The following is an 11,498-nucleotide window of genomic DNA, read 5'->3' on the forward strand; positions in this document are numbered from 1 at the left end:
AAAGTGTCAAAAGTGCGTCTGAGCCTGAAAGCTGCAGTTAAGTACCCGTCTCTTCCCCCACCTCTCGCTCTCTCTCTCTTCCAACTGCAAGAATCATTCCGTGCTAAACCCTAAACGCAGATAAGTTGATGTTCCACTCAATGCATCTACTTTCCTAAAATCCAAATTGCGACTGCCGTGTTTTCTCCATTTATGTTTCTCTGACAGTTCTTTTTTTCCCCCTCCCGGTAAACCTCCTTCACTGAAAGATAAATGCACTTCTACATCTACATTGTCGTCGGTATCTTCACTGCCTCCATCTTTACATGCCCATCTGGTGGGCTTGGTGAGGTTTCAGAGTCAGGTACTTCCGCTGCATTTCATTATGTTCTACTTTTCTTCATCACAACGAATCCTACTATATTTTCCTATTTTTTTCTGCAGTTTGTAAATGAAACAAAATTGTAAGGCCAAAATGACTATGATAGTTAAATTGGAAATTGAATGGTAAGGCATGTATGTAACTGTAGTCTATAACCTCCGGAAACTGGAAGCAGTCTCTTTCTGACTCATCTTGATTTCAGTTGCTTCTTGTTGAATTTTTGTTATCTTCATGATAATAAGTGCTTTGTTCTTATTTTTTGCAGTTAAAGAACCTCTGCCTAGCTTTGCTTTCGGTTGGTTGGATGGCAAGGATACATTCGATGCTGGTGATGTAGCAATTATAAAGATCAAGGTTTTTGTCAATTCTGCCAGTGGTGTCAATATTTTTCCCGACAGAAAGCCCATCAATATTTCGCTCGCAGTGAATGGAAGAAAGGGCAATAGTTCATATATATCTGGTGTGGCATCAGTTTTCAACCGGAATTCTACTGATTGGAGTATTTCCTTCATACCAATTATGGTTGGGGTGTTTAATGTCCTTATAAGTGATGATCATTTTGGGATTTCAGATTCATCACTTCATTTCCAAGTTTTAGCAGGTAATACCTTCAATTACATCACGAAAACCTCTTTTTTTTTTTTTTTTTTTTTTGACTTTATTATGAATAGTATAATCCATCGTATAAGTTAACAAGGAAGTATATCTGGGGAATTTAGTTGGTTGGCTCCTTACTGTTGTGGGTAGCCTGGATTCTAGTTTGCACTCTCTCACTCTGGGAGGGTGGGGACTTCTGAATTGTATATGCTTGAATGTTCTAATCCTCTTCATCTTCTGTCTGTTTGAAGGGCGTATGTACCCCTCTGTCTCTGTTGCTTCTTGGGGGAATCTTGTTAATGAATTTGCCGCAGGGATGAGGGCTACTGTTTTAATTCTTCCTAAAGATGCTTTTGGGAATAATATATCATCAGCCAGTGAAGAACCGGGTTCCTATACATTTACATTATCTGCATTTTATGAAAATGGTTCTCTTGCAAGTGTTCTCAACATCACTTACATGGGATGGAATGAATTTGGCTATGTTGGTGTCGAGTTTATTGCTGTCACTTCTGGAAGTTTTTTATTAGATGTAGCAGTGGGGAACCAAACCTTGAGTGGCTCTCCTCTACCATTCAAGGTAAATCCAGGTCAGGGTTTCTTTCTTATTTTTCCCTTTTCCAGCTTTGGCTATAATTTATTTTAAAACACAATTTTCAATAACCATGGTTTCATAAAAGTGATATTTTTGCTCATATTCTCTCACTTGAATTTTGAAAATAAACGATTTACTGTTTCTCCATTCCATTTTAACATTTTTCAATTTAACAAACTTCTAGGGCCCAGTCAAAAACATTTCGTCCTTTGGATGTTTTATTGGTATTAAAAAGCTGCTACTTTGCCAGTGCCGTCTCTTGTTGCTTGATATTTTTGCAAAGGTTCACTATTCTAGGGATGGTTTCTTTGGGTGGATTCATGATAATTTTTTCATCTCTGCCTGGGTGTAGTTCAAGCACAAGACATGATTTTGCAAGTTATGTTGATTCTAGTCCAAAACTTTTCAGGATGTCTTGTTTATATCTTGTAATGCAAAACTAATCCTGAACCAGAGAATTCCGGTGGGAGATTAGTTTTGCAAATTGCAAGTATAGGATTAAGAACCAGAAGAGAAAATTGAGTAAATCAACCAAAACGAAACTGATATGCATAAAATTCTGGTAGATTGCATTAATCAGTCAGCATAACAGTTTTGCTGAAGACAATTTAAATCTGAAGGATAGATTTTGACTTATGAAGCAGACCTACTGGAAGTAGGAAAGCTAGAAAGTTGCAAAATTGATGGGCATAAGGATCTAAACAGAATCCAATTAAAGGCGTTAAGAAGCTATTCAGGAAGGAAATCAGAAACAGAAAATAGGTTCAGAAATCTTAGATTGAAGAAGTTTAGTTTCACTGGGATTTCAGAATTCAATTGGAAAAATAAGATTTTGAAACTAGAGCTGTAACTAGAACTTGTAACAGAAATTCAGAATGGCAAACAAAAACAGAAGAAGAATAGAGTATGATTTCATAAACTAACCTTGTAATCAAGGGAGAAGAAGAAGAAGAGAGGAGAAGCGAAGAGAAGAGAAGAGAAGAATTTAGGTTTGGGATATCAATCCTGTATGCCAAGTATAACAGCTTCAAAATTCTTTAAAAAAAATCATATTCTTTACTCAATCACTCCAATTGATGAAAGGTCTATGACATATATAAAGACCTTCAAGATTTCCTAAATTGACTCATAAAAGGATTTCTAATCACTCTAACACACTGAATAATGTAATTAGACTGGAATAGAACGCTATCTTACTATTAAGTATCCTAATCTAACCCAAATACTTTAACCCCATTTTATAGGCTTATAAATTAGGCATATTACAATGAAACCTAAAATAAATAAAAAGGCACAACCTATAATATAACTACCCAAAAGTCAATAACTGCCACCAGTATCTTGCGGGACTGCCACCCGCACCTTGTGGGCCTCCATATGGGATTGATGTCTATTGCAATTGCATCGTCTTTCCTGTTGTATAGAGAAACAGCAATACCTGACTGACCTAATTTCATGAATAATAGATTCTTCTTTTATCGTTCTTTACCATTTAATTCTATTTTTTGTAGTATAACACATTCAATTATTGTCATTGACATGAAAGTTTGCACTGACCATTTATAGGACTTCTGGATACCTCCAATTGCTTGGCAAAATGGAATTACGAAACAAATGCTCTGCAAATATTTTCTAAGCTGGAAATCTTTATACACCAACAAGATCAATATGGAAACCTTGTTCCAGGTTTATATGCATTTGATGCTCAAGTTGTTGAGAAGGAAACAAATTTGTCTATTCCTATAGCAGATTTGAACTTTAAAGAGATGGTACCAGGCATTCAGTTGTTTTCTTTCAGTGCACTTGAACCGGGAGACTTCAAGCTCACAATTTATGATGGGGAACAGAACCAGAGCATCTCCAATATGCCATATGACTATACTGTTTTTACAGGTGTGTGAATGCTGTTTCTATCTACAGAGCAGTTCCCAAAAGCGTATTCATCTTGTTCCTTCCTCCTTTGTCAGATGAGCATATGATCTCATGATGTGGAAGTGTCTCCTTCAATCTTCCTTTCATAAATTTGTCATACATGTTCCAGGGATGAGTAATTTGCAATCTTATATTGACATTATGCACTCTTTTGAGGCTGAAATATTTTCAGTATGTTATGTGATGGATCTGGTGTCAAATTTTATTGCTACTCTGAGTTAAATGATTTGATCTGGACTGTCAGTCTCTTTTCCCACCAAAACAAGTCAACCAGTTACATCATCAGAGCTCCCCTTGACCACACTCCCAAAGATCAATGAATGGGATAATCTCACACAAAAAACAGCAACATCAAATTCTCCTTGCTCAACTTGTACCATAGAATTGTTACCTTTGGTATTTAGTTTTTTGGTAGCTAGCAAACTTTGGATAATCCTATACTTCCCTATTGATGTCATTGAGGTGAGATACTTCTCTTTTTCCTTTTTTTTTTTTTTAGGTTATTGAGTATTAATTGCAATCTCTGTTTAAGTTGGGAAATTTAATAAATCTCAGGTATCTTTTATTCATGCTTCTTAGAGGATGTATGTTTCATAGGTTAATATCTGTGGTTCAAGATCAAAGGTTTGACAAAGTTAAGTTGTTATGTTATTGGTTGGCTCTATGTTTTTTCTCTTCATCTCCCCCCTCTTCTCTTTCCTCTAATGTTCAAGTTTCAAATAAACTATGTAATATAAATGAACATGTATGCTTCAATCAACCACTTACATAAATGAATAACTCTCTCCTAACAAGTTTAAGATTTCGTTTGATACTTTTTTTTAATAGGTTACTGTGATGGCCTGAAGAGTGTTGTCAATGGTTCTGGTTTAGCTGGTTCTGTTGCTGGTCAGATATCAAAAATTTCAGTTTATTTGAATGACAGATATGAATATCCCTCTCCAATTGATGCTGATAAGCTTCAGGTGCAAATTCTGAGAAAAGTTGATTCAGCTAATGTATGGCCAAGAATTTATCCTGCGCAGCTCACTAATGGTAAAGTAGCTCCTTCACTTATTCAGTTGTTGCCTTTTTGCAACATCTTTACTTAGTGCTCTGATCAGGAGGCATGCATCTCAGCCACAATGCATGCGCCCATTGACAAACTCAGTTATGGGGCAACCAGCTTTATGGGAATTGCTCCTGCACCGTCTATTGACCCAAAGAACAGTGTAAGAAAAACATTTATTTGGTTGTTTTCTGTAAAACTGTTTCATCACATACTCATAACAGTTTGCTTTGAATTCAGTCTGCTGCAAACACCAAAATTCAGACTAGTGTTTTTGATGTCATTTATACGCCCGAAAAATCTGGACTCTATGAGATCCGAGTATTCTGCGGAAATATTCCATTAAATAGTGGCCACCCTTATACAAAGGAAGTAACAGCAGGTATTGTCCTCTTTTCTTTTATTTCTGATTATCTATATTCTTGCAAAACAAAGGAAAATAGCTATGTTAAACAAAACATTGAAATTGACTAAGTGTTTTTCTAAACTACGTTCTTCACCAAATTAAGAGAAGGTTCAGGATTTTAAGAAATGACAATCACAGATCAACTTTGTTTGGCTGAAAAGAGACTTAGTCAGTAACTAGGCCCTTTTTGGGTTGCTATTACGGTGGGGGGATGTAGTGGGTGACCCTGTGGCGCAACGGTTAAGTTGCACTATTGCAACATGTTGGTCACAGCTTCAAACCTTGGAAACAGCCTTTCCTGCTTAGCAGGGGGTAAGGCTACGTACATTTGTCCCTCCTAGACCCTATAGTAGCATGAGCCTCGTGTACTAGGTTGCTATTTTTTTATTACAGGGGCTTTGTGCTGCAAAACAAACTTTTTTGGTACATTATCATGACCAGTTATGAGTTATGATAAAGATTTGAAACCTGAAGGGGATAGTTCTCAATCACGAGGAGTTTGTCTGGATTTTCTTGTTCAGCTGCAACCTTATAGCATCCACTAATAACGAAACTTCCATGTGATACATTTCCCCCAAAAGGAAATTCCCTTGAACAATGAGGATATTATTCATTTCTTGTATTTATTGTTTTACTCTAGAGCTGCTTTTCCCCCTTTCTCTTTTTTGCCCCTTGATCCAAATTTTTTTATTCAACTAAGCAACATTTAGTTCATTTTTTTTAAAGAGAGATTTCACTTATTGTATCTTTATCAAGGCAGAACTTTAGTAATGATTCCACGTTAATACCATTTTATTTTGTGATGAATGCCTTAGTTAATTTGATGCAGATGAAGTTAATGTATCACTCTCAGGGGTTGTGAAAATTGTACCCAAAGTATCGAAACTGGTTAGAAATGAGATTGTGGTAAAACTCATGGATTCATTTTCCAACCCTGTCCCAATGCAACAATCAAAGCTGAGCCTTGAGATTGGTTCCATCAATAATTCTGGTTCCTTGAATTGGAAATTTGTGGATAACAGAGATGGGTCCTATGTTGGTTACTTTCTAGCCAAGGATGTTGGCACCTATGAGATGTGCATTTCATTTGGGCAAAAATGGTTGTCTCCTTGCCCTTTTGGGGTAAATGTATACAGTGGTAAGTTCAATTTGCAATGGCCTCTATTATGTTATACTCTTTCTTTTCTTTCTTTCTTCTTCCTTTTTTTATTTTTTATTTTTTTCGTAATGTAGATAACGGAAGAGTCATTAGACTTTTTTTTTTTTTTTTTAAAGTTTAATGTGGTATATGTAAGTAACTGTGATTGTTTTCTAAACACTTCCTTGCCTATGACAAAGAGAAATAAATGGTTTCCAACAAGATTGTTATAGCATAAATCGATTCATTAGTTGGTTTATCTAATTTGGGAAAGGGGTTCTTAATGGTTATTAATATATTTTGGCTACAGGTGGTAGGAAAGGCCTGTGGTGGCTGTTGCATTTTGTATAAACAAATCTGAGACTTGATTATTGCTTTGGACATCTAGTTCTTCCAGGTGCTTTTGTTGCTAGTTTAGAAATCTTTCTTCAATAGAACATAGTTTGTTGTACCCAGCCAAAGTTATTTCAAACAGTATTTTTTCTAGTTAAGTGATCTCTATGTGAACAGGTGGAATTGAATAAAGTTGATGGCATTCTAATCACTGGACAGTAGTGACCAGAATCCAAAGGAAAACCCAGAACCACAGGGACAGGTAAAGACCAAATTAGGGAGGAAACCTGTTGCTGTCAATCCTAAGATCAGATGGACCAGAAACTCTGGTCAAAGGGCGTAACTATGGTCTGGAATAAAGCCTCAATGTTTAATAATAATCCAACAATCGGATCAAGAGATATGGCCAATGAAAAATGTAAACTATCGAAAACAAAATTAGAAAGTCAAAAATTGAAATGTAATCAGAGATTTTTAGCTCAAGGATGATAGAACCTAGAAATACTAAAGACTCTTACAACACCAGATTAGAAAATTTGAGACATTAGAACATTTCTAAATCTGAAGAGGGCTGGACAAAGACTAGCTGTTGATCTCAGTCTTGTAGCACCATGCACAAGTCAGTACAACAACAGCAACTCAGCCTCATCCCAACGAAATGTGGTCAGCTACATGGCTTCTTGCCCTCCTATCAACTCTATTCGAAGTCATTCTTGATACAAGGCCTAAGCTTTGCATGTGTTTCCTTACTACTTCTCCTATGGTCATTTTAGGTCTTCTCTTGGCTCTTTTAGTTCTTTCAATCTGAATCAAATCACTTCTCCATACTGGAGCATCCAAAGGCCTTTGTTGAACATGGCCATGCCACTTCAAACGAATTTCTCATAGCTTATCATGTATTGAAGCTACTCCCAAATCAGCTCTAATATGATCATTCATTACCTTCCTAGTTTTGCCACACATTCATCTCAACATCCTCATCTCCGCTACGCTAAGTCTGTCTACATGATGCCTTCTTAACTGCCCAACATTCTACACCATATATCATAGCCAGTTGTATGACTGTCTTATAAAATTTTCCTTAAAGATTTAAAGGAATACGTCGATCACACAACACACTAGATGTACCTGTACCTCTCCACTTCATCCATCCGATTTTAATTCTTTGTGAAACATCATCCTCTATGTCACCTTTTTTATTTATGATTTAGCCTAGATGCCTAAAATAATCACTTTGCAGAATCTCCCTCTCAACTCTGCTAACGTTTGCTGTAGATCCCAAGCCCAGATAAAGGAGGGTTGGTGCTTCAGGTCGGCTGCTGGCACTGGAAAAACCCTAGCCAAACCCTTTTAACATGGATTCTTGAACCATGCATGGATCAGTAATTTTAGTAAACTGGATACGAACCAACAATGAAAAAGAAGACTCAGGATTAGCAACCAACAGAAGAAGAAAGGAGAGAACTGATCTATGGAAAATAGAAATTAATTTATAATGAGAGAAACTGATAAACGAGTGACTTACGAATCGAAGGAAGTATACGACACTGGCTGGACTGAGTTCTACAGTTGAAGAGGAACTGAAGAGAAGAACAGGAGTATGTTGGTCTCCCATGAGTCCCACCAACTCGAAGAAGGCCTCTCACCAGTCTTCACCTCAGAATCTCACTAGGGGTTTCTGTCTCACACAGCAGGAATGCCTCTCACTTTCACACATGGATATAGACATTCTTTTGGCTGTGAAAATCGTGGCCACTACGGAGGCCTCTTCTTTATTTATAACAGTGTAGAGCTATTACAAGAATTAGTAACTCTCAATGGCTAAGGGAGAGTTACCAAAAATAAAGATGTAAGGCCAAGGTAATAAAAATACAAATTACACAATAAAAGTAAAGCATTACAAAATAAGAAGATTCATCGTGTAAAATAGAGTATTGATTTGTAGTTTGGAAAACTGGTAAACTGATCAGAAGATGTAGAAATTAACCGGAAGATAATCAGACAACAGAAACAACAAGTATGGCATTGAATCACCAGCCTAACCGTGGAGGAACTCACACCAAAGCCATGCATAAGTTCCAAATCAATATGCCCTCAGGCCATAAAATTGATAAGAAATATTCGATACAGCAGAGGTTTTATAGAATATATTAGCCCCTAAATCCTATTCAGACTGACTCAAAATTTACATCGGAATGGTATAGGGAAACCTATTTCTAGACACAGTTTAGAATTCCTCACGAGACAAGGGAATTAACTTGGATTGCTAATTACTCAACTCCAAACAGAAAATTAGTTCCTAATAATAAATTGACTTTAAACTCCTAGAGCAACTAGGAAAAGATAAAAGCCACCTAACGGAATTACTAAACTTGGATGGACCCTAAATTACCTGTTGTTGCTCTTACATTTTTGGCCCATCACAAGCTTAACCCCATAAACAAGTAGTCTAAGGCCATAGAACGCATCCATGGCCCAAAGTTAGAACTCTCCAGTAATGTAGGGATGGATTTGACAACCAAACTAGTCCCAAAACTGCAGGAACTTTTAGACTAGAGAACAACCAAAACCACCCAATAGTAAACAGCAACAACAGTCTAACTTAAACCAGTCAACTGTCCTTGAAGAAACCAAAATTAGCAGATCCACAATCAGGAATTTCAGGAAACAGAGTTTGCATCAACAATTAGAAGTTCCAGCAACAGAAATAGAGTAATTGAATAAGTAGGATCAGAATCGAATCAAAACTTATCAGGACCAGATAACCAAATCAGAACTCGATTCTGACAGTAGGTTCTGAAATCTGGCATTAACTTCTGAATTTTTAGTAGAGTATTATCAAGGAACTAATAACACATCTAAGGACTGATTTGAAAGTCCAACCCATTGGAGAATAATAGCAGCAGTCAAGTTCCATACAGATTTAAACAAAACAGAATTCAGAATTCAGATCTGGGCAAAATCCATAACCGGCCAGAACTGAGTAACAGTCCACTTCAGCAGGAACCAGTGGTCTGATTAGCCTCAAAATTGGATCAAACTTCCTTCAGAATAGGACTAACCTTCGATCAAAATTAGAAGGCCATCGGATGGCCAAAACTCCCAAGAAAGCTAGGCCAACAGTAGGTAAAATAGAAAATTTTAACCCAGAAATTCTGTAGACAAATTAGAACCCTTACCTGATTGTTTTGATAGAGTAGAACCTTGAAAACAAATTTGAAAGAAATAAGAAAGCTTGAAGAAAACCTCCTGGACTTCACGCAGCAAGGAGTCGCTTGGATCAAACACCAAACCCTTCTTCTTTGATCAAACACAAAGAACCCTCATAGAGGAGAAACGCAGTAGCATCTTTTTTTGTTCATCAAATCGTCTCTCTATGATGAGAGCTCTCCTTTATTTATAATAATGATGGGGTTACAAGAAATAGAAACTAACTTTAGTTTCCAAAAAATTAGAAACTCACCTAGTTACTAAATCTAAAATTAGAAACTTACAACATAGAAAGTCCTTTAGTTACTAAAACTGGAAATAGAAACTAACTTATGACTGAAAATTAGAAACTAACTAGGTACTGAAATTAGAAACTAAATAACCCCATCTAAAAAGGAAACTAAAGAAAAAGGAAACAAATCACTGAATCCCGTATGCAACCTTAGAACCCCTAGTTTAGACCCATAAAAGTAGCCCAATACACTCAAAACACATGGGATCAAAGGCCCAACATGTTTGGAACCCAACCCTAAGCTTATTCCTAATAAAACAAGCATATTTTGGTAATTAATCTGCATCATCCAGGGCCAAACGGCAGGCTTGATTTCATTATTTATTTATTTATTTATTTTTTGTTGATGGGATACACCTTTGTGTATCATTATTTTGGAGAATTATCTTCATCCCCTTTTTGAAGATTCACATATTTGGACACGTGAGATATTGATAACAGAATTTTATCCAATGTGAATATTGAAATATTGATTTCTTGCAGGGGAATATTTTCCTAAAGCCTATAATGATACTCTAGTTGTTTGGGAAGACGAGTCAGTTTCTTTTGATGCTCTGGGAAATGACTACTTTGCTGGTGGAAATGCGAGCATTGTTGAATCATCAATGGTATGATTTAAAGCTATGGGAAAAAGGAATAATGTCACAAGCAAGTGATGTAATTAATATCACTAGTGTTGGTGTTGAGGCCATCTAAACAAGAGCCACTGACTTGGAGTTGACTCTATGACTTCAAAATGATCTTCAATTTGAATCAAGGCATGATTATTTTTTTTATTTTTTCCCCATTTTTTTCTGGTCAGTACTCTCACTATCCCCTATTAATGGGAGAGAAAACCGTAGAAATCAAAGTCCATTTATGCCTAAAGTTATCGATTGTGCCAGTGAAAGCTGTAAAGCCTTTTCATTCCTGTTTTCTTTTCCTTTTCTGAGGATAAAATTGAACTAATATTGTTGAAAACTATCAAATGTTGGTAACAGTTCATTGAAAGGTTCCTCAGTATTTTGATTATGTCCTAATATGATATTTATGACCTTAGGTTTACCATACAGTCATAATAACCAGACAGATAGATATATAATATATTGAAGACATATAAAGGTTGCAATACAGTGAGGGGATTTGAGGGGAATTTCAACTGTCAGACTGGTGTTAGAGGGTACTCGTACCAACATAGTGTCAGGATTGGCTATTAAATTAATTTTCATTTCAATCTGATATTAGAAACACACTTATTCTGGGAAGACTATAACTTACGATTGCTTTTTGTTGTGTTGCAGCCATGGCATGGATCACTTCTCCAGTATGGTCAGCTGTTCAGATATACACCTTATAAAGGTTACTTTGGGAATGATTCCTTTAATTACACAATATCTGATATAAATGAAAATTTGGCTTCTGCCTCAGTAATTATTTCCGTCCTCAGTACCCCACCCCAGTTTGTTTCCCTACCTGTTCAATTGCAAGCAACTGAAGATTTGATAAGTCCCAGATTTGGGTAAGACTTATTTCCAAATGAAGCAGATAATGCATAAACTTCCTCTGGCATAAACATATCTTTGAGTCAGACTAAATAGATTCCAACA

At 36.4% G+C, this 11,498-nt stretch overlaps 1 protein-coding gene across 1 annotated transcript in view; it reads left to right on the plus strand.

The window, feature by feature from the left end:
• The first annotated feature begins 56 nt into the window (after nucleotides 1–56).
• The window catches only part of LOC122057543 (protein GAMETE EXPRESSED 2), a 17,087-nt gene continuing 5,645 nt past the window's right edge, over nucleotides 57–11,498 (plus strand). The window contains exons 1-10 of the mRNA XM_042619672.1: nucleotides 57–343; nucleotides 627–962; nucleotides 1,210–1,548; nucleotides 3,120–3,446; nucleotides 4,314–4,520; nucleotides 4,605–4,696; nucleotides 4,774–4,915; nucleotides 5,769–6,077; nucleotides 10,396–10,520; nucleotides 11,193–11,410. Of these exons, the coding sequence (XP_042475606.1) occupies nucleotides 253–343; nucleotides 627–962; nucleotides 1,210–1,548; nucleotides 3,120–3,446; nucleotides 4,314–4,520; nucleotides 4,605–4,696; nucleotides 4,774–4,915; nucleotides 5,769–6,077; nucleotides 10,396–10,520; nucleotides 11,193–11,410 (2,186 nt within the window). The 5' untranslated portion in view covers nucleotides 57–252. The remainder of the gene's footprint in view (nucleotides 344–626; nucleotides 963–1,209; nucleotides 1,549–3,119; nucleotides 3,447–4,313; nucleotides 4,521–4,604; nucleotides 4,697–4,773; nucleotides 4,916–5,768; nucleotides 6,078–10,395; nucleotides 10,521–11,192; nucleotides 11,411–11,498) is intronic.

The sequence above is a fragment of the Macadamia integrifolia genome, chromosome 12 (assembly GCF_013358625.1).
Source record: "Macadamia integrifolia cultivar HAES 741 chromosome 12, SCU_Mint_v3, whole genome shotgun sequence".
NCBI lineage: Eukaryota > Viridiplantae > Streptophyta > Magnoliopsida > Proteales > Proteaceae > Macadamia > Macadamia integrifolia.